Raw genomic sequence first — 23,516 nt, 5'->3', positions numbered from 1 at the left:
AATTTACGAACGCGGGCTACCTAGGGAAAGACTCCCGGGAAGGGAGCCCGCGTCGGACCCGGGTGGGCTTCTTCGGCGGCCTTTCGTCAGAAGACCAACCCACAAAAGTCTCCACGAAAGAGGCGCAGGCAGGGAGGGCGGCCTCCGGAGGCGGAGCGGGAGGACCGGGAGGGAGGGCAGCTTCGTCGGACCCCCGCCTTCTCGCCACCGCCTCAGCCTCCCTGGCACGGCTGCTGCTGCCGCCTCCGCCGCCTTTCTCCTTCGCCGCGATGGATGCCGCCGCCGCGGGCGAGAAGGAGCGGGAGGCCGCGCAGCTCTTGGCCGAGGCCGAGAAGAGAGTCAAGTCCTCTCACTCCTTCCTCCGCGGTCTCTTCGGGTGAGCGAGCGGGGCCGGCGGGAAAACGTCGGGACAGGCAGAGGGCGATGTGGTGGTGGGGGACGACGACGACCGGGATGCCCCGCTTCAGGCCTCCCTCCTCAGACAGCCGCGGTGTCTCCTCCGCGGTGTCCCCTGAGGGGGGGGGGGTCCCAGCGGCGTCGACGGAGCCGACGCGCCCCTCTCGTTTTTCAGGCCCCGCTTGGGGGGTGGTGGTGGTGGGGGCCGGGGAGGCTGCGGAGACGGGCGAGAAGGGGAGGAAGAAGTGGGATAGTGCCGGTGATGGTGGGGTGGCGACGGGAGAGGCACGGAGGCGGGAGGGGGCACAGGATGCTGCAAAGAGCCCCGTGCCAAGTCTCTTGTAATTCCTGCTGTTAGACTTGAGGCGCCTTAAAGACGGTTTATTCAGGTACGGTATAAGGCTTCCCCTGGACTGGCGCCCACTTCTTCAGATGCCCAGGGGGTGTTTCGGCGGGAGACGCCTCTGCCTCCTTCCCTCCCTCTGTGCACGCCTTCGTAGACAGACAGACGGACAGAGAAGGAGGGAAAATGTTGTTTTTTGTTATAAATAAACGTCTTGTTTCTCATCATTGCCAGCGCAGGGGGTGGATCCAAGGGTCAAGCGTAAAAATTAGAAGTCAAGTACTAGGATTCCCATTATATACAGCCTTCCAAATGTTGGCTGGATTTAGTTCCTTGAATTCCCAAAGACCTATGATATTCAGAGGTACAGTATATTGTTACTGTTGTGGCTGTTATTTTTATTATTCCTATTGAATCGCAGAAGTACGTACGGTGTTATGATTTCTCCTAAATTATCATCTTGATTGTTTTCTGCCATTTGAGACCTAAAAGATGTGGCATACCAGCTTCTGTGCAGGGAGGTATCCATACAAAACTCATTAGATGGCTGCAACATAAGAACAGTTTCTACAGGAGTTGCAATATTTTATCTTTTGCCACAAAACAGTTTTGGGGGCTCCTTAAAAATCAGCATTTACTATGGCAGACATTTTATGTGTCGCAGGAGCCCACTCTGTCTCATACATCGAGTCTCATTTCAGTTGGCAGACCTCTCTATGTATACATGGATATAGAAACACAAAAAATAAAGTATAAAGCCCAACTATTTTCTGACTTTAAGATACAGCAAGTCTCTTTCAGTTTTGAAGCAGCCAACTACATTAACAACAAACAGCCACCTGCGATTATATCTGCAAAGCTGGGGTGGGGATTGTCCTCCAGATTTTTTCCCCCTATTGCTCCCAAAAGCTTCACCCAGCATAGCCGATGGTAAGGAATTATGGGAGTTGCAGTACAAAAAATCTGGGGGAGGGGGTTCAAAGTTTCCTCACCCTTTTTGTGTGGCCTTTGTTATTCAAGATGTGCTGCACATGTGAACAGCATCAGATTGGAAAGGTTGCATGCTATAAATTTATAAATATTTATAAATATTGTATTTATAAATACAATAAATAAAAAAAATGTCGGTATTAATGGGTAAACACATGGTCTCAGCGTAGGCATAGCTTGCTGTAAAAGAAATGACCATAACAAGCAGTTGTTTGAGCCTGCTTGAGGCTTGCCGGATCACCCATGTTTTACAGCCTTTGGGCTCTTCATCTTCATATTTTTTCCTTTGACAACCAAGTAACTGTATGACACCTTGTGTATGTGACAAAGCAAGCTTATGTCACAATAAACCTATTAGTCATCAAGGTGCTATAGTTTTGCTGCTGTTGAGTAACATGGCTGTCCTCTGGTTAAGGAATCCATGTGGATTTTAAAAGGAAGTAAATTAGAGTCTTTTCAGTCATGGAAACCACCATTTGCAGCTTAAACTGGTATTCAAATATATCCCACTCCAGCGATTGTTTGGGCGAAGTAGGACCTAGTGATGAGAACTTTTTAGTGGCTCTGTAATCTGTTTTTCTTAGTGGGAGGGGAGGTTCAGTGAAAGAGACAATTTTTGCATCTAACTTCTACACTGCATACATCGTGCAGTTGCTGTGGCTTGCCGCAGTTCTCTGATAACTGATTCCCATCACCCCCATTTTGGATAATTGTGACATAGTGACATATATTTTACATACTTTGTGGATGTATTGTGTGGCATAATCTACGTAGCATGTTTTGTTTTGTGTACTGTAAAAAAATGTTGGTGCTGGCCTTTGACTGTAATAAATTCAAATAAAATCAATACAGTCCATAAGGCAAGCCTTGCAAAATTTCTCCCCAGATTATCAGTTAATTAGCTTTCCTGTATCTGATTCCACTAATCAGATACAGGATTAGGGAGATTAGAATTTCAGTTGGTGCCAGAATAGTCTGTAAATGCGATGGAACTGTGGAGAGCTGGCTCTTCAGAAATGAGTAGGGAATCTTGTGGATAAAAGAGGCATCTTGTGTGACACTGGGAAGTTCTGCTTGGCAGGCAACACTTGACTCTTGATTATATAACAAAACTGTTCTGGCCCTTGTGGCTTATCTAATAGTTATCATTTGATGAACTAGTAATACATAGATTTGGGACATACAGTAGTGCATTTTTAAAAATGTGATGTTCTTTTAATCCCTGTTCCTTTGAGAAGAATATTAAAAATGTAAGCAGTAATGAAATTAAATACCGCTAAGTTTGAGTTAACCTAGAAGGCACATTGCTTCTATACACTGATAGCAGAGTACACATGTTGAACACTTTCATTGAAATCATTGATGTTTATTTGTGCTTTTCCTTTAGTTGTATGACACCCAGTCATTTTGAAAATGATTGTGTGTGGATTAGATAAAGTACTGCACTGAAACACTGTATTAGCTTTAAAACTCAAACTCACTAAGCTTGCACTTGGGTCTTAAACACTCTTACTATCATATCTGCTTCTGATGTAGCACTGATGCATTTATGACATGATATTTGCTTTAGATTTCATGCTCCCATTACCTGTCCTGAGCCCTTCCCATAGGTTAAACAATGAATTCCAAGATGTAGGCAGACAAACACATAGTGTTCTTTTTGATATCACTGCCTTTTCTATTAAAGTTCATCTTGATACCAATCTAGGTCTCCTGAGGCTGAGTGCAAGACAAGAGTAAGGAGTGTTGAACCATGTTGAAGGGTTCTCTTCCTTCTGTGTAATTTTCCCAATCAGGGTGCCCCCATCAAAATTATGTTAGTGAAAACATACAGGAAAGCAGTATTTAGCAATAGAGGAACTGTACAGATCAATCCAAACAATATGGAAATACTAGTAGGTTGCAGTTCCACTGTCGGTGCCAATGAACGTTGTGGCTGCAGTCAATGAGAATGCACATCCATCTAGAGCTGGCTTTGCTACGTGTGGCTATAGTCACGCTTGCCATTTAGGAGCTCATTTCAGTGGGCATCTGGCAGGTAAGAGATGTGGACAGCTATCAACCATGTCTCAGAAACCTCAGGAAAATCTACTACAGGGCATTTTCTGTGGGGCAGGCTTGGAAACGGTTTGACAGCAATGACTGCTGCCAGGCTGGCACCACTGTTAAGCAGAGTGATAGCAGTTGCCTCAAGCAACGTGGGGTAGGAATGGGAAGCAGCAGCAAGGAGTCGAACACAGGAGGTACGCATAGCACCAGCCTGCCAATGTTCCCTCCCATAGCTTGCCAATTTAAGGCTCAGTAGAGGAAACTACTTCATCATTAATACTGGAAGTACATTTCGGAGCCAAGTCCTCTATGTAGAAAGCAGGAGAAGGCTCAGGCACCATTTTGCCTTTCCTTTCAGGCAGCAGAATGGCTGGGGCTTGCCCTAGCTGGTGCACAGAGGTGTCGTTTCTGGCAGGAGCTGGGAGGTGAAAACATCTGCTGTCAGTGGATTGTTTGCCTCTTATCTCTGGGTTTTGACTTGTCAAGCTTTTCATTGCCTGTTGTTGTTGTTATGTGTTGTCAACTTGCCTCCCAAGTTATGGCGAGTCAATCCTGTGAATGAGCTACAATATCTCCAATACGTCTTGCCCTCAGCAGCCCTGCTAAGCTCTTGTAAACTCAAGCCTGCAGCTTACTTTAGGGAGTCAATCTATCTCATATATTGCCTGGATCTGGCATGTAAGAGAGGCATCTTTCTGTCCCAGAACAGATCTGATTATTAAGATAATCAGGAGAGGCATTGCTAGATGTTCCCCACCATTTGTAGAAGTGCAGGCTATGCAGAAAGGCATTTTATCTCAGGGATCCTCTTCCTAAAATAATTAGCCATCTGGCCTGTGATTTTTTTTCCTAAGCTATGTAAGACCTTTTGTTGAGCAAGAAAGCGAGATAATGAGAGAATTTCAGTTTTATTTCTGAAGAAGCAACCCCCCACACACACACACACTGTAATCTGACTTGTGAATCTGAAGTTCTTACTGTCAAAGCTAGGGAGCATGATAGTTTTATATTATATTTCGCTAATAAGAGCCTAGATGATGGCACTACTTTGAGAGTACATTGTGTTTTGTGTTTTTCCAAAAGCTTCTTTGATACTTCTCAGATAAAAGTGTTCATGTGATCAATCAATTCATCTTGATAAATCTCTATCAATGCTTTTCCAACAGAACTGGAAAGTGAGGCTTGTTTGTTTGTTTTATGATGGATAATTGTAGAACTCATTTAGTTCTGATCCATAATTTATTTTGTTCTGTAGTCAACAGCTGCTGAGAAGTCTCTGCTTCAGTATCTTTATTTTTTAAAAGCTAGTTCACTTTATGTACATGTTTCTTTTGTTTCAGTGTTTTTATGTTGCCATTGAATGATGAGATCAAACTCAGAGAGGCTTAGAAATAAAAATTGATGCCATAATGGAATTAAAACCAATTCTGATGGTAAAAAGCATATATAATAAAACAAAAATCAGTAAAAACTGATTATGAAAGACTATGTTAGCAGCATTAGCAAATCCATTTTTAAAATTTTTATTTTATTTCAGTAATGGGTTTAAAACAGAATAAGAAATAAAGACAAACCAATAAAGATATATTACAAGCAAATGCTTGGTGGTGGGCAGATCATATCATTATTGTTGATCATTCTAATGTTTATCTGAAATGTGATTACAGTTGTATTAATGATGATAATTTTTAAACTTGTTTATTTCCAGATTTCTAGCAGTAGTAAATGTTTTTCATTTCATGGGTATATTAATTCTTGCTGTTATTAAGGTTTCCATTCAACTTCTCATATCTTAGTGAAGCTGTGTTTGAAAGGTTATTGGAGAACACTGTAAGACATAGTCTGATAATCACAGAGAGCATCTCCCAGAAACCACAGGGTAGTGTGGACCTTCCCCATCCCCATGGACAAGTAGGCCCACCCATGAAGATCCTCCTTAGGGGTAGAGCTTTCTACATCATTCCTGTCCCAACTGGTGATCTTCATGGATGATAAAGGCAGAAAAGAGGCATTTTGATACATTCAACCGTGTAACTCTTTGAAATGTGTCTCCAGAATGAAGAGATTAATTATATTAGAATTTTTATTTTGTTTTGATTGAAACAAATGCTAAATTTTGAAGGAATCAGATCAATTTTCTTGATTGAATATCTTCAACTAGTGTTACTTGCTTCCATCGCTCAGTGATTATATCAACGTTGAAATTGCCCCAAAGATAATAAAGAGTTCTCTATTTGTTGCATAATTCCAAGTAAGAAAGGCATTATGGAAATGATTTAAATGCTTTATTAATAAATAGATCACTCCTCCCGTGAAAATAAAATCAATGGTAAGTTGCCAATTTTAGTATTCAGTTTATGGGATTCATTAACAGTGTTTGTTTTTAGAGAAACTACACAACTTTAGAATATATCATTAAAAATACATCATTAAAATACAGCATTCCAGTGCTGTGATGGGGGCGGCAGATGAATGATTAATCTTCAGCTCCTTAGCAAGTTGTGAAAATCTTCCTGATGTCCTTTAGCACATTATCCTTTTCTAGTTTACATTGGCCTCTTCCCCAAGTCCTGCTAGGTTTTCTCCATAAAAGGAAGAAATTCTCATAAATTTTGCTGCTCCCACCTATTGCTACTAACATACATAATCAGCAACAGATTGTTGTAGTGCTGGATGCCTCCCTTCACTATTTTAGTCAGTCAGATATGCCTTCCTGCAGGTTACTCCTTTCCAGTACACCACCTAGTTTTCTGTCCATGATCCTCAATACCTAATATCCCATGTCTAGTGAGCATGCTCAGATCTCATTGACTTCTTTGTTGGTTTGTGCCCCGTTGGTTTCTTTTCCTAAATATTACCGTGCTGTAGTGCAGATCTTTGTAGGGTGCCTCTAAACCTGCTGGTACCTTCTCTGTTGGAAATAAGTGCTGTTTTGACTACATAAACAGTAGCACTGATTCCTAAGCATTAAAATAGGAGAAGTAATATATATTGATTTTCAAAGACCTTAGCCTCAGACTATCCATTGAATATACTGTCTTTTCCCATGTATATCCATTGAATATACAGTCTTTCCCCATGTATACGACACCCCCCCCCAATGTATAAGATGACCTCCAATTTTGACCCTTGCTGGAGGTGGAAGGGCAGTCAGTGGGCAGCTGTGAGGGGCGGCCCGGCATGGCTGCTCCTCTGCCTCCACCTCCTCCTGCTGTTGCCTGATCGTCGCCTCCAGATCGCCACTGCCGGGACTCACCTCCAGCTCATGTCGCCACCTTATCTCCTGCCTGAAGTGGCGCTGGAGGAGACGATCAGGCGGTGGCGGCGGCAGTCAATGGGCAGCCACGAGAGGTGGCTGAGCGTGGCTGCTCCTTCGCCTCCTTCCATGTATAAGACAATCCTCAATTTTTTCTCTAATGATTTTAGGAAAAAGTGTTGTTTTATATATGAGAAAATACAGTAATAAAGGGATGCATTCCTGATATAGTTTAGTGGAACTGGGGTGCTATTTGTAATGTTCTCTTAAGTTTTCTTAAGGAGAACTAAGGAAGAAGTGTGCTGTGCGGACTTCCTCTTCTAGGAATTCTACATCCAGAAATGAGATTCCTCCAAGTGCAGCTGGAAGTAAAACACACAAGATTTTGCTGTCACCAAATTCCCATGCTGTTCTGCATATGTAGACAAAGTTCACAGCTTGAAAAATTTGTGTTCAAAATTTTTTTTGCTTTATTTTAAATTCTTTCTTTTGGTTTTTAGTGAACCACTTGGGGAGGTTCCAGAAGTCAAATTAATAAAAGTGCTTGAAGTCGCTGTTTTTTTTTCAGGCATTTCTTGTGCAAAGTATAGCATACATTGCAGAGAGAGTTATGATGGGTCAGAACCATGTCATTCACTTAATGTGGAATATAGTTGGCATGTAACTTGTTTTTTGTGGGTTTACCATCCTGTTCTCTCATACCAGATTGATTAATTGTATAAGAAATACGTGTCTCCTTTTAATGCCATTTCTCCTTTTGCTTTTTGGTAGAGGGAATACAAAGATAGAAGAAGCCTGTGAAATGTATACCAGAGCTGCAAATATGTTCAAGATAGCCAAAAACTGGAGTGGTATGTACAGAGAGGTCTCTTTCCTTTGTAGGCAGAGAGGGCATCTTCATAGAACATTCTGATACCATTTGCTCATTATCTGAGGTTATTAATCCAAGGTTGCTATCCTTAGTCAGAGCTCCTTAATTAAATATATAGTGAGTTACATGTTTGTGTATATATAAACCTCTTTATTTACTATCCCAAATCCTGGTTTACTTGCTTTGAATTTTAAATCCATTCAATTCTATGTACATTACAGAATGACTTTGCTGTTTGTTGATGACTCAGTACCTTATCCCATGATGAAAAGGAGGTGATTCAGGAACCCTAAACAGGGGCACTATCTCCCAATTTCATTTCTTGATCATGAATCAAGTGCTGGTTATTTCACCATTAGTTGTAAACTTGGTAGGTTATTTAAACTTAATAAGAACTTGAGGTGGATTATCACATTTCCTAAATAAACTCCTGATGGATATACTTATTTCTCACCTTATTTTCCTCTCCTTGCCCATTTGTTTTAAGCTAGTCACTGAAAGAAGCTAGTCTGCTTTCAGGCAGTGCAAGAAAACTGACATGAAAGTGTGTGAAAAATATATTCTCACTTCATAGCATGTTTTTTTGTGTGAGAGAAAGGTTGATAAAAGATAATGCATTAACGGGGGAACTGAGAAGTGTGGGCAGCTGGTGTACATAGTGTTGAAAGTGGGACATGGAATTATTAGTGCAGAACAGATGGGCTTTTAAAAAGGATGGTTCAGTTCTGAATTATGGGATAGTCCTGTATCATTTACCAGAGAAGAAAATTCAAAGCATTTGAAAGGGAAATGTAATAGGCAAAATCCTGTTGGGTAAAGTTATGCCAATATTAACTGGATTGGGCCCTGGAAATAATTAATTTAAACTAACTGAAAGCTTCCTGTGCCCCCGGTGCATCAGGTTTTGAGGCTCTAGCAATCCTGATGGCAGGAGATGTTATGAGAACGGGTGGGTGGGGGTTAGGTATATTAGCACTATATATACAGTATATTTATCTATATATACATGATTTGGTTTATATGTTCCTTTCCTCATTTTGCAAAGTTTGGAAAATAAATGCCAGTACTGTTATATGTGGATGATACTTTTTATTGTTATAATAGGTAAATTAGTTTGTTATTTTCAGTATTGTGAGGGTGAGATTCGGATGATGAACTTTCAAATGAACTATTAAAAAGATCTCTTCAGTATGACCTCCATCATGCCAATTATTAAAATACGAAGGTTTTAATATATTTCGGACTGCATATGAAATGTAATTGGTATATAGATCCTGTGCTGAGCAAGGGAGTCATTTTAATTTTCTTGGAATCACCTTTCAAGCACTGAGAAATGAACTGGACAAAACAGCAATCTCATAGTAGATAGTGCTGCAACAAGTTGATTTTTTAAAAGAAGGTAGAAGCCTTTTATCTAGTGTTTTGGTTTGGTTTGGCTCGGCTTCGCTCAGCTGAGCTTGGAAATTAGTCTTCTATGTGAGGGTAGCGTTTTGTATGTCAATGAGAATGTGTAAAAAAGTCATTTGAGAACTATGGTTTACTGCTACATAGAAACAAGATGTGAAAAAGGTATTGAGCCATCTTCCTTAAACCTCTCCATGAATCCTACTTCTATTTTATGTATGACCCACTTTGTAATAAAGGGGACAAATCTTTTTATGTGTAACATATGAGAACCCTTCAGCTTTGCAACTCTTGGTACAGGGAGTATTTCAGAGAGAAATTTGAATAATCATTGCAAGTTCCTATTAAGTAAAATCATGCTCTGCTAATATAGAGCATATGCTAGGCTTTTCCTTGTTAGCCTGGAAGCTTTGTATACGAAGTAAAGCATCTGGATATGTGGGAGAACTTGCTGTCTTTTGTCATTTGAATGGCTGCTTCTGACATTATATTGGAGTTAGACATATTGAGGCTGTTTCTTTTCCAGCTGCAGGAAATGCATTTTGTCAGGCTGCCAAGCTCCACATGCAACTGCAGAGTAAACATGATTCAGCAACCTGTTTTGTGGATGCAGGAAATGCTTATAAAAAGGCAGATCCACAAGGTAAGATATATGGTCCCTTGTACAACTATCTAGATTGACAGCTGTAGTTTTAAGATTTCTATTTGTAAACTGCCTCATCTAACTCAATGATTCTAACTCTTAACTGTCTCTCTTACCAATTAACTACGTGTGTTACATAAATTCTGAGTGATTCCGAGGCAACCTCAGAATAATTATAGCATTACAGCCAGTTCATACAATGGCTTACAAGTGGGACTATAGTGACAAGGTGGGGTATTAGGATTGTGTCTGACAGATGCTAGATGTAAGACTCAGAAGGATAGAAGAAAACATTGCACAGAGGTGTACCTTGTTAGTGTGAATAATAAAACTTGAATTGTTCCAGGTTGGTTATTATTAAGGGAAAGAATGATGGGAATGTTTCCCCTTAGATTCCGTTTTACTGAACAAAGTACATCTGAATGTTCTAGTAATTAGTACCAGGTCTTGCCAGCTAACATTAAAATTTTACTGAACTGGAACATTTTAAAAAGTTTAATAAAACAGAACTATGTGTGTTAAAGTGAAGAATAGTTTTTAAATTATTTGACTTGGATACCTTTTTTTAAAAAAACATCAACACACAAACCATCTTTTAAATCTATTTATTAAAAACAAATTGTTTGAATATAGTAAGTTAGTGCCATTGAATTACAATTTGCTGTATCAAGATTATTAGACAAATGGCCAGAAGAAACTCTGGAACCTAACAAGGGATGTGTAAATTTTTTTTGGTTATAATTTACTTTGTCAGTTTGTACATAGAAATCAGTTTTGTGTTTTGATGAAGCTATATGGACGTGCAGCTTATGCACATGGCAGAGTTCAACAATGAGCCATAGTTTAGTGCATATTCCTTCTCATGTGTTGGAGCTCTCATGACCTGGAGTTTTACACAGAGGCCCTTCTCCTATGATCCATCTACCACTTACTCTGAATGGAAACATCACATGAATAGGCCACACTGCTAAGGCTATTTCTATGGCCAAGCCTTGGCTTTTTTTAAAGCTGGGGTTCCAGTTGCAAGTGCACCCTTCCAGTAGTTGTTGGATTATGACTCCAGTCAGCTCTAGCTGGCATAGTTAGTGGTGAGGAATGCTGGGAACTGCAGTCCAGCAAGACATGGGGGACTGCACTCTGGCCATTATTGTATAAAAGTTTGACTTGTGGTAACAGATAATCCATGCGCCTTAGGCTTACTCTTATGGGCCCTGTCCTTTGTATCCTAAGTACCTAAGCATTTATTAACTGACTGTGTGAATTTACTTCTTTGGACAATATGAACTTTGCAGGCTGTAGTGCAAAGTGGCAGGAGTGCTAGAATGCAGATGTGCAACTCTTGCAAGTTTGTACGCTTCAGTGGAGATGGCAGATTGCTTTGATATTGCCACACAGTCTTCTCCACTGAGGCTTTATGGAACAGCTGTGGAATGTGGGAGTCTTCCACATTTATGTCTGCTCTGAAGAGATCTCTGCATATAGGACAATGATGTTGTATGCATAGGTTAGAGTAGGAGTGGGCAGATGATAGATTTGAGTCTTTTGGCAAATGCCTGGGTGACTTAGAGCAGGTTGACAAGATTTGTGACTCCCAGTTATTTAAGACTAGTAGGAAAAGAAGAGGAGAGATTTGCCTTGCACTCTAAATTATATTGATAAAAGGGGGGAAGAATATGGGGTGAACAGAAATAGATTTTGAGTTCTGTTTGGCTCTGGTACTCAAAGCAAGTTTTTCTGCTAAGAATTTTTAAATTTTAAATGTATGACTTCCGTGCCAGGTTAGGTAAATCTATGATTGGTGGAACACAGCTTTGAAATTAAAAAAAAGTGAAAGAGATCCCCTGAAACCTGAAGTCTACTCATCCCTACGTTAGAGGATGAAGAAGTTTTGCTTTGCATTAATCTTGAACAGAGGAGTGAGTGAGAATTTGCTTGTCAGATCTGTTGATATGAGTAACCCAGTTCTTTGAGATAATAAAACAACAATGTTTCGATGACCAAGCTGATTTTATTCATTATTTTCCCTCTAAATGCATACGATGCAGAGGCTATCAACTGCTTAAATGCTGCCATCGATATTTACACAGACATGGTAAGATACTCTAGGTACTAGGCTGGGATTCCTGTTTATGACCTATATACCTTTGTTGGTCTTAGTTCTTTCATTCAGTTGCTTTTGTATTCTTCGTTTCCACCAAATGGAAAAGAGAAAATCTGTGTCAAATTCTTCTCTTCTCAGGGCCGATTTACTATTGCTGCCAAGCATCACATTACTATTGCAGAGATTTATGAGTCTGAGCTAGTAGACATTGAGAAGGTGAGCGTGTGTCGTTGTTTGAGTCCTTCCTTTCTGCACAGATAGAGGCACTGTATAGCTTGAAAAGACATGGGTTGCACCTTCTTACTGGTGTTGCCCAGAAACTGTAATCCAGAGATAATGCAATGTATAACCATCATGACTAACAGCCATAGATCACCTTATCTTCCATGAAATTGTGTAATGCCTCCTTAATTGAGGAGAGCCATAGCCCCCAAATAACTTGTGAATCTGGACTGTCTGTTTCTTAAATTATTATGTTGCAGGTCCCAGAAAAGTATTACATAGAAAAATGAATATATTAACTTCTTTGTTAACTTCCTCTTTTTTTAAGGCTATTGCCCATTATGAACAAGCAGCAGATTATTACAAAGGAGAAGAATCTAACAGGCAAGTTTTCATAACAGAGTTAATATGAATGTGAATAATATAATCTGGAATTTTAGTTTTCCCTCTGGCACTGTAAAGCTGAAATCTGTCCTTCTTGAGTTATAGGGTTTAATAGAACATCCGCATCTAAATTCACTTTCTTGAATTAGCATTTCATTTGTTAGGTTCAAGGTCAAAATATAAGACTTTGAGATTATGGAAAATTAGCTAAGTGGGAAATAGGGTCGTGTAAGGCAGTGGTCCCCAACCTTTTCTGACCCACAGACCGGTTGGAGGGGGTCCGCGCATGCTTGTGCGCATGCTTGGATGGGCGGGGCGCGTTCGTGGGTGGGCATGGTGCGCTTGTACACATGGGCGGGGTGTGCTCATGGGTGGGCGGGGCACTCGTGTGGGTGGATGGGCCATGCATACGCGGGGAAGTGCGTGCGGGGGGGGCAGGAGATCTGTCTCCACGGCCCGGTCTTGCCATGGCCATGGACCGGCACCAGGCTGCGGACCGGGGGTTGGGGACCCCTGGTGTAAGGAATCCTATTGTAGCTCAAGGTTGAAGGTACATGTGTCTTGGTCTGTATTTCCTAGAGTGTTTGTGGGGAGGATACAGATTGTGCTCTATGATCCTCATTTGGATAAAAAGTCATGAGTGCATCTGAAAGAAATGTACACAAAGGACTACTTAAAGTGCTCTCAGAGTGTGTTGAAACAGTACATAAAATTTAAAACATTCACACGAACAGACATACATGTTGGGAGGAAAACCCAAACAAAGGGACAGATCTCAGCTTGTTTTCTTACTTGTTTTGAACAAACCCTCAGGGAGACAGGAAGGAACCAAAATTTGAGTGTGAGAAAGGGAGGCCATGTGTAGATGCAGCCTCTATAGGTGTGTACACTACTCATGGCAGTAGATGTACAATATAATGTTTGGAGGATAGCACATTTCCATTTGCATGCACAAATGGAATGAGTAATTTCTTAAGTATGCAAGTCCTTTAATGAAGGAGTGTTGTACCTTGTTACATCTTTACTTTTAAAAAAAGAATCTTGTATTTATGTGCTATTTGGATAATTATCCCTTTTGTTTCCAGTTCTGCTAACAAATGTCTGCTGAAAGTAGCTGGATATGCTGCTCAATTAGAGCAATATCCCAAGGCAATTGAAATGTTTGAACAGGTGAGTGAGTTATATTCTGGTTTATAAATCAGAGGCATTGTTATATTTATTTCAAGCCAAAAGAAAAGGGGGTGGGGAGGGAGGGAGGGAGGGAGGAAGGAAGGGAGGAAGGAAGGAAGGAAAGGGGATAATAGATAGATGTAATCATGGGTTAGGGATATGCATTAACATAAGCAGACCATGTCCAAAAATATTTTATTTGGAGTTGGCCCCTGTAAGATAGAGGCATTCATGTGAAGTTAAAGTAGTAAGATCTTCTGACCATTGAGTTATGGACTTTATATGTTTATCTCCCCAGTCTTAACATGTTTTAAAGCATGTTGTGCTGATTTTTTCAGCACAAAGGCACTCAGGCAGGCTTTTTAGGTGCTGAGCAAGCCTCCGGAAGCCTGCTCAGAGCCAGCCGATCAGCTGTTAGGTGGGGAGAAGAGCGGGGAAAACCACAAAATGGCTGCCAGGCTCTTTCTGGGTGTCGGCTTTTAGTTCTTTCCTGCTCTTTTTCCTGTGGTTTGGGGGCTACCAAGGCCTGGTAAGTGACTTTATTTAACAGTACAGTATTTATTTTTAAGTTTCTGACCCTTTCCCCCCCTCCAGAAGCCTCTAAGGAGAGGGAGGGGGGACTTTTTTCCCTGTTCGTAACTCGAGGGAAGTTCGCATGTAGAGTCCTTACTTTCCCTATAGGGCAGGTTCGTAACTCGAATTGTTCGCAAGTCGGGTCGTTCGTAAGTCGAGACCCCACTGTAATCCAAGGAAAAACATGTGATAAAATAAGTTGATTCCATTATTGCCTATGATTCAATGCAAATGGAGTTTTCCAAATATTTGTGCAGGCTCAAAGATGCACTCTATGATGTAGACTGAAATCTGGAAATATGAATCCACTTTCCCCAAAAAGGAGTTGCATCTTGAGTGAAAAATGAGGCAATGTAGCCCCTCATATAAATTTCCTAGATGCAGTTTTAATTTTCTGGGGGGAAAACTCTTTGAGAAGTGTAAAACAAGATGGCAAAAAGAAGATAAAGTATCTGTGGCAATATGTTCATTTTCAGTACTATATATTCATCTGATCCCAGGTAGTTAATGTAAGTGATGCCCATGCGTCCAAATCAAGAGATATTTTAGTCAACAATGCTGGCAGATTTATCTTAATCAATTTTGCTGTTACTAGCGTCTGTCAGTTCTACGCATTTCTCCTTTGGGATTCACCAAAGTGGTATTCTGATGCTTTTAGATCTGACTCAGTGCTTGAAATCCAATAGTAAGTCACAACTAGAGTAGTCCTGTTGAATCAGTAGAACTTACAGGGAAATTGGCTTACTAAATCCCCATTATTCAGTGGGTCTACTCTAATTGTGATTTACTACTGGATTTTAACCAATATCTAGTCAAGACAAATCTTGGTGATTAATTAAGATTGGGTAGTTTTGCCAAGCAACACTGTGGCTGGAATCCTGTTGTGCAAGTTGTGCTCCACAGCTTTGATGATATCATCTGCAACTCCCAAGACTTTCCCGGGACAAAGGGGATCCCTAGGGATCATTGGGACCTGAAGGGTGGGACTGGGAATAGAAAGCGTTTAATTCCGTCAAAAATTCTGCAGCTGATGACATGATCATAGTCATGTGGCATAAACTGTGCAACAGTTCAACTTGTGGTAGCAAAATATGTTTGAAATGATCCTTTTAATGTTAGTAATTGTGGAAATACTAATTAATAAATGGAAGTTCGTAGCTTTATGGCAGACAGCCCTTTTAGCTGAAATTATTAAATTTCAGAAATGAGGGCAGGAAATCACCAAAAAACTGACAAAAAAACAATAATGTTGTATTTTGCACTGCACTTTTCATTATCTATCTCATAGTAATTGTTATTTTTCTCTTATAGGTTGGAACAAGCACTATGGACAACCCGTTGCTCAAGCACAGTGCAAAGGACTATTTCTTTAAAGCCGCACTGTGTCACTTTATAGTTGATGAGTTGAATGCTAAGGTTAGTTCAACCCTCGCTATACTTTAACATTAAATCATTTATACTGCCTACTCTCACTGCAGAAAATGATTCTTTCTTTTGAAACTTAAATGTTATTTATCTGTGTTTCAGTGAGCTGTGCACATGTAAAAATTTGCATCTAGAAGTTTGGCTTTCAAACTTTACTGGCAACGGTGCATGTTGAATAGTAAATGTAAAAGGAGTTGCTTTCTTTTTAGCTGGCTCTTGAGAAATATGAAGAAATGTTCCCAGCCTTTTCAGATTCAAGAGAATGTAAACTATTGAAAGTAAGTGGACCAGCATGCTTTTGATGTATTGAAAAATATAAATGGCATATATCTAAAGGGCTTTCTCATAATATTTTAATTGTTATATAGAGATTGAAATTGCTACTGGTCCCTTGTCAGTTAAAGCGCATTGAACTCATGACTAAGGAAAGAATGGCCATGCCAATACAAATATTAAAAATAAAACTGATGTGCACTGCCCAGATTTAAAGACTACCGAATATGTTTTTAGAACCTTCACAGAGACCTCAAATGGTTACCCAGAGGGTAAGAAGGAGGGAAGAGAGGAGTAGTAGTTTCAGCCTATATACCACCTGATAGTGTTAAAGCACTCTTTGGGTGGTCAAAACATAGTTATGCAAACAACACTTTGCCCCTGCCCCCCCCCCGAAAGTTGGTGTACTCATTTTATTGACCTCGGAAGGACGGAAGGCTTAGTCAGCCTTAAGCCGGCTACCTGAATCTGCTGGGATCAAATTCAGGTTGTGAGCAGAGGCTTGACTGCAGCGTTGTGGCTTAACCACTGCGCCACAGGGCTCTTACCATCTATGTTCTTTCTTCTCTCTGTGCTCCCTAGTTCCAAAATGGGGCAGGACAGCATGTGGCCTCTCAGTGTTGATGAACGCCAATTTTCTGGACCCTGGTTAGTGTTGTCATTGGTGAGGGATCATAGGAGTTGCGGTCTAACATCTGGGACATTGTGAGCTCCTTATTTCTGTACTTAGCTCCAGAGGATTTCTGACTGCATTACCTTCTGATTGCAACAAGCGTTAGTGCCAGAACACTCATTTCCTCACCCGCTCCCATCTCTGTGCTTCTGAGTCTTCCGTTGCAAGCAGGTTATGGTCTTTGTTCTTGGCTGGGGGAGCTTCTGGGGGAGCATTTCTCGCTACAGGGTTCATAGCCTTGTGTTCTTGAACCCACTGTCCCTTCAGGGTTAAGCTGTTTCTTTGTCTCGATGTGCCCCCACATCTCCTCCCTCATCTACAGATTTCAAACCAGTTCCTGCTGCAGGCTGAGACTGCTGTGCTGTGGAGGAACTGTCTGGTCTTCCTCCCAACATAGTGTCTTTGCCTTTATGGGATCACAATCTATGGTGGCGATGTGTACATGCTAGTTGCCAGTACATCATCCAGTATAAATACCTCAGACCCAAGGCCAGCACAGCCTTAGAATGAAAAGCTTGCTATACTCCTGTACGTTACTAGCCGAACTCACAGTTGTTTGGTTCTTTTCAAAATGTCTCTTCAAGTAGTGGGAGGCAGTTTTCAGTTCTGCAGAACACAGGTGGAATGATTTAATAAGCTCATCTTCCCTAAGAATGTAAATGACGTAGTGAATTCTGCTGTGTGATCCTTTCATGTCCTTGATGTAGAAATTACTGGAGGCTCATGAGGAACAGAACTGTGAAGCATACACAGAGGCAGTAAGTAAACCACTGCTTCAAAATTGATGTTATTTTGTTGTATACTACTTCATGACGGCATTTGATAAGCATAAATTGATTATGTAATAATATTTTGCCATACACAGGACCAGTTGTATAGATCCATGGCTTCCCTTTCCCCCCTCCCCTCATCTTCAACTTCTACCATGCATATGCACCAGTACATGAAGGATAAACAACTAACGGCCCTACAGATGATATGAAGCTGCAGCTTCCATCATCAGTCACTATTGGCTGTACTGGCTAGGACTGATGGGAGCTGTACTCCAACAACATGTGGAGGGCCACAGGTTTCACACTCCTGAAACAGTCATAGGAGTTTTGCTGCTAATGTAATAAATATTAAGAGTCCACTGCAGCAACTGATGGGGCCGCTAGATCTTTCAGCGTAAGAGAGACACTGAGTTGGAGCCAGCTAACAGCCCAATCTAGTCTGTCTGCCCTGGAAAGCAAGTCCCATTGACTTCACTGGTAATTACAGCTACGTGGGTGTACTCGCTGAACTTAACTGTCACTGAACTCTGTGGGGCTTGTGTGAAGCCACCATGACTTGTTTGTCTTGTCAGCAGCAGCTAGGACACTACAAGTGACTTTCACTGGATCCTCTCCATTCCCACCACCTCATCCTAAACACTAACCTTTTTAGTTGCTTTAAAAAAATAATAGCAACACATTATGTAAACTTTATATGAACAATAGGATTCTGACCAATAAGTTATTTGCACATAGTTACTTTCATGTTCTACCGGTATGTAGAGAAAAGCATCTTATCTATCAACCCACATGGTTTCTGTCCTGGGCCCATATTTATTTATTATTTATTTATTTATTGGACTTATATACCGCCCCATAGCGCTACAAGCACTCTCCGGGCGGTTTACAATTTAATTATACAGGCTACACATTGCCCCCCCAGCAAGCTGGGTACTCATTTTACCGACCTCGGAAGGATGGAAGGCTGAGTCAACCTTGAGCCGGCTACCTGGGATTTGAACCCCAGGTCGTGAGCACAGTTTTAGCTGCAGTACAGCGTTTTAACCACTGCGCCACGAGGCTCTTCATCCATTATTTGCCAGGTCACTCTCTCTGTTTTATAGATTTCCTTGTCACCCATGCTTCTTAGGCAGGAGCCTAATAAATAGATGTTGGCAGAGATGTGTGACGCACTTGTGCCTCCTATCCCTTTTGCAGATGAGCAGGGGAATGCTGCTTGTGTAGTACAACTCTTGTGTGGTAAAAAGAGTTGGTTTCTCCTACTTGCTTGTGGTGCATTGTGTATGAATAGTCCATGACATCAATGTTATTCTTATTTTCTCTGTTTCTTATAATCATGGGGAAAAGGACATGATTTCAATGTTTCGCTTCATTTTGCTGACCTGTTTTGTTTACTCTTCCAAACTAGGTTAAAGAGTTTGATTCAATATCCCGCTTGGATCAGTGGCTTACAACTATGTTACTCCGCATTAAAAAATCCATTCAAGAAGACAATGATGGAGACCTGAAGTGAACCATTGGTGCAGTTTGTGGTGTAGTGACTTGTCTATTGAAATACACTGTGTTGTGGCCAAGGACCGTTGTGGGATATTTGATACATGCTTCTAGCTTAACTGACTGGTGTCTTGTTTAGCTCTGTTGTGGCTCTTTCAGTGTAATTGCAGACGTGAATTTATCTATTTTTAAAATCTCTTGTTTCCCTTTTTAAATTATTTCCCTAAATTCAAGCTATCGCCTGAGTCTATGCATGTTTACTTAAAAGTAGGATCCATGGTGTTCAGGGAGGCTCTCTTCCCGGTAACTGTGCATAGGATTGGAGCCTGAGCGTGTTTTCTTGGAAATACGTCCCACTGTGTTCAGATGCACTTACACGCTAGTAAGTATGCTGAGACTTAGTCTAGTCAGCTGATGTGAAGTGCCAGCCACCTTGTAATGATAATGCGAGTATCCCCACCTCCTACCCTGGATGTGGCAGTTTTGATGGACATCTAAAATGTAGTTGGATCTTTTAAAAATACTTATCACATGAGTGTGAACATAGGAGAGCACAGCTTTTCTCCATGCATGTTAGGATGTCAGGCAGCAGACTCAGGACCTGCATGTTCTGTTTTATTAGAACCTCAAAATCTGCCAACTGGACCATGTGCAAAAGACAAATCCTTAGCAGTAAATGATTCTTTCCCAGTTTTTTTTTAAATCAGGACTGAACTCCACTCACAGTCTTCTTCCACACAAAACTCCATTCTGTTTACCACAAGCTTTTATGTTCAGCGGTATGATTGATGGTGGTGGGAGCACTGGAGAACATTTTTTTTATTGTGAATCAGAAATGCTTGCAGGTCCACCACAAGTTTCCTAAGAGATCTTCCAGAAGATTGAGCTTCCTTCAGTCCATCCCTTCTCTAGGATATCAAAATAGCAACTTTTAAGTGTGATCTGCATTTTCACAATTCAAATATGTCTGAGCTTATACTGATGTGACCCAAGATGAGAAGTAACATACAAAACTCCCTTTCTATTAGAATCTCCTCCTTGTTTGTTTAGAAGTAAATCCATTGGCATAAGTGCAGTTTAGAATATAAGCTATGATGAATGCAAATTGTTCTGTTACCATGGTCCAAATATTACATAAGTGACAGAGAAATGCATGTCTACTTTGATGACATGGAGGAAGAGAAAAGGTTTAGTATAGTACTCATACCATACTAATGGCAGTGGCACTCCTGAGGTCTCTTTCTGTGCTGACCAACCTCAGCACCAAACCAGGAATCCTGAAGCACTTCTGTAAGCTGGAAAGGTCTGAACATCACTGTGTTGATGCTGTTGTACTATGCATTGGAGCTTCACACAGGTTTCAGTGTACTTGTGAATATGTGAAATTCACACGTGTCGGTCCCTTTGAAAGAAAAAAAAAAGGAAATCTACCTTTTTATTTCTAGTAGCTAACAAGCAGGTGTTTTTTCTTCTGTGGTGCCATGTCTTCTTTCCTAGATAAGGACCCCCTACATTTCTAATCCTACACTTTAATCCATGAAAATGTATATATTTTTATCACACAAAAGGAAATAGTTTCATCAAACTGTGTTTTTTATTGTTTTTTGTTTTGTTTTTTGTCACTGTCAGTTTAAATGTGATAGAGCCATGTCATTAGTGCTGGTGAAAAGCTTGTGATTCTGATATATACAATGTGCAAGCATATTTGTATGTGTAATAGACAAGTAGAATTAAAGAGTAACCTAAATGTAAAGAAATTATGAAGCTTTCAGAGTAGAAGAGGCACATTGCTCTTCCTGAATGCTTCTTTGGGCTTGGCCTATACATGCAACAGAATAAAGCACTAGGCTTTTCACATGGAACACATCATACCACTTCAGATTGTGGGTAGGTGGGATCACACATGAATACAGTCTTCTCTGTATAATTTATTGAAAAACTGCACAACAGTAAGCCTTCTCCTGTCTGATTTGTCACTTGGCAGGATAGGAAATGGCATCTCCACATGCAGTGTAGTCTGTACTGCCAACCTCATTCTGCAGTATGTGTAGACCAGACGTCAAAGCTAACTTGTTACATACCACACAAAGTATATATAGAGAGAGATTATAGACACGTCTTCAGCTATGCAGTTTACCACTGGCTTAATACGGATAGAAAGCAAAGCCTCCAAACAGACAGGTAATTCCAGACTTAATCAGCATCCCTCCTATCACTTATCTCTATGTGTTTGCTAGCCCTGTTCTCGTCTTCATTGTGTAAATATGAGGAGTTCATGTTAGCCCATTTCCACCATCTCCAGTGCCAGCACCTTCTTATGCATGAAAGATGGAAGTCTGAAGCAGAGAGCCTCTGCTTTCCATGGGGGCTCTCCATCCAAGTTGAAACCATAATGTCTTGGGTTTCAACTCAGGTAAAAAGACTCCATAGATAGTTGAGGTCGTCCACTTCAGAGCGTTGGCCTTCACTTCTAAAGCCAACTGAGATATAAATATGGGAGGGGTGTGAGGCTAGCATCTCAGTGTAATGAATGGTGGATGTTTCCCAATGTGGTGTAATGGATGGACTGACAGACTAGGGCTCAGGAGACCAGGGTTCGATTCCCTGACTCTGCCATAGAGACTCACTGGGGGTATGCATCTGGTAAACCACTCCTTAATACCTCACTTATCTTGAAAACCCTGTTAGAGTTGCTGTTAAGTCAGTTCTGACATGATGGCATGTAACACAACAGCGAATGGTGAGTTAGGGCTACTGTATGCTTCTGTTTAGCAACAGCAGCCAACTGTCTTTCTCAGTTTTGACTTTAAAGGAGTGTCGGTCCTTTGAACAATGATAAGTAATGTGTAGTCCCTCCAACTATTCTTGGATTCTCGCCTCCCACAGTTCCTCCCCTCTGACCATGCTGGCTAGAATTGCTGAGATCAGTGGTCCAATGATATATGGAGGGCCACAGGTGACCCACTCCTGTTGTAGGGTGGCACAGTGGTCCTCAACCTTGGGCCTCCAGATGTTCTTGGACTTCAACTCCCATACATCCTAGCCAGCAAAGGTGGTTGTGAAGGCTTCTGGGAGTTGTAGTCCAAGAACATCTGGAGGCCCAAGGTTGGGGACCACTGGGGTAGCAGACTCAGGCAGTGGGTAGGAAGTGGGGATAGGAGACACAGACAATCATTTTTGCAAGGCTGTGTAACTCTGTGTGTGTGTGTGTGTGTGTGCGCGCGCACACACGTGTGCATGTGTGTGTGTGTAGGCATCCTCCAAAGACATGGTCTGAAGACGATGCAACAGTGTGTTGAAGCTATGCAAGTTTGGGATGTTATTAGTGCCCACCTAGCAGACTGCTTGGGAATGTTCTCTACATGTTGCCTAAGAGGACAGGCAAGCTATAAATGTAAAATAGTAAACAGATGTGTACATTTCTATTTTTATTTCTAATAGATATATTTATTCTTTTATTTGCTGCACAGCCCTTTACTTGCATCCCTGAGGATTCACTGAGTTACCTCTCTTCACAAGATAAAGCTTGTAAATCATGGCAGCAAATTACTGAAAGTAGCAACCTATTAATGAATGGCAGTTTGCAGTTACAACTTACATGATTCTTACTTTGTCCATTTCTATTAACAAACATAAATTGGCAATAAGATTCTGGCCACTGTCCCTTCAAGGGAGGGCGAGACAGCTGCTTTGATTACTGTGGGATTTTCCCCCGCTTAGATCTTGTGAAGGCAAAATGCACACAAAAGAGGTTTCCTTTTGTTCCCCAGAGAAGATTTAGAGGAACTTTAATTCTCTCTGCTCCTCAGAGAAGCAGTCTCCCATGTGGCAATCCATACTGGCTCAGACATTTGCAATGATCATAAAACTGGTTGGCGCAGTTAACATTGCAAGATCAATCACGTTCTTTAGAATCACCCTTTTGCAGCCAGTGATTGTAATTGTTTGAGCAGACGGTGGCAACTATTTCAATTCAGGCACATGTAGCGCTGCTGCTACAGGCCCTGAGTTTAAGTCCATAGCTTTCAGCAGTGACTTCAAATGGTTGGTTTCTGAAACATTTCAACACTCTATGTTGCAGAGCTATCTACAGAGTTCTGTTCTGAAGTTGACAATTTAAATGTATTTATATATTTTATTTGTTGACCTACAATGATATATTAATATGTGCTGGTGTTGTAGCTTAGGAATCTGTCAAACGTGAGTGGATGCGTACTAGTAGATTTATTCATTGTTTACTTTGTAAAGGCAATGCAAGACAGCTTATTTTGTAACATGATACACAGATGTGAACCATCTTTGTCAACTCACTTGCATTTTTACTTGATAGCTGGAAAACTCCCATTGCTCATTATGAAGACTGCAACCACTTGGGATATGGGTTTAGGGATGAAGGGAGCTGTGGCTCTGTAGGTTTTGCTTTGTTTTATCATAACAATTGTCATTAAAGAGTGTGCTGCCTAATGTAAAGACAAA

The 23,516-nt window shown here is 41.0% G+C and overlaps 1 protein-coding gene across 3 annotated transcripts; it reads left to right on the top strand.

Annotated features, from left to right (window-relative positions):
* Positions 1 to 23,516, top strand: LOC110078959 (beta-soluble NSF attachment protein). 3 transcript variants are annotated; one of them, XR_013542270.1, is made up of 12 exons: positions 132 to 376; positions 7,806 to 7,885; positions 9,836 to 9,952; positions 11,998 to 12,044; positions 12,192 to 12,269; positions 12,604 to 12,659; positions 13,745 to 13,829; positions 15,714 to 15,818; positions 16,037 to 16,105; positions 17,481 to 17,531; positions 18,955 to 22,012; positions 22,146 to 23,516. XR_013542270.1 is itself a non-coding variant. In XM_020793656.3 (11 exons), exons 1-11 carry the CDS (start codon positions 270 to 272, stop codon positions 19,057 to 19,059), a joined length of 900 nt encoding a protein of 299 aa, XP_020649315.1. In that variant the 5' UTR covers positions 1 to 269; the 3' UTR covers positions 19,060 to 23,516. The 3 variants fall into 3 exon arrangements, 2 of the variants coding, with proteins under 2 accessions (XP_020649315.1, XP_078242639.1); XM_020793656.3 differs by having other exon boundaries at positions 1 to 376; positions 18,955 to 23,516; XM_078386513.1 differs by lacking the exon at positions 11,998 to 12,044 and having other exon boundaries at positions 291 to 376; positions 18,955 to 23,516.

The sequence above is a fragment of the Pogona vitticeps genome, chromosome 1 (assembly GCF_051106095.1).
Source record: "Pogona vitticeps strain Pit_001003342236 chromosome 1, PviZW2.1, whole genome shotgun sequence".
NCBI lineage: Eukaryota > Metazoa > Chordata > Lepidosauria > Squamata > Agamidae > Pogona > Pogona vitticeps.
The sequence above is the reverse complement of the archived record's forward strand: the minus strand, read 5'-3'. Positions and strand labels throughout refer to the sequence as shown.

Bases quoted from the DNA above. Each gene is read 5' to 3' on its own strand.
- LOC110078959 (XM_020793656.3), top strand. From the start codon at position 270: ATGGATGCCGCCGCCGCGGGCGAGAAGGAGCGGGAGGCCGCGCAGCTC. The intron at 13,830-15,713 runs GTGAGTGAGTTA...TTTCTCTTATAG, and splicing joins CAATTGAAATGTTTGAACAG to GTTGGAACAAGCACTATGGA. The intron at 17,532-18,954 runs GTAAGTAAACCA...CTTCCAAACTAG, and splicing joins GTGAAGCATACACAGAGGCA to GTTAAAGAGTTTGATTCAAT.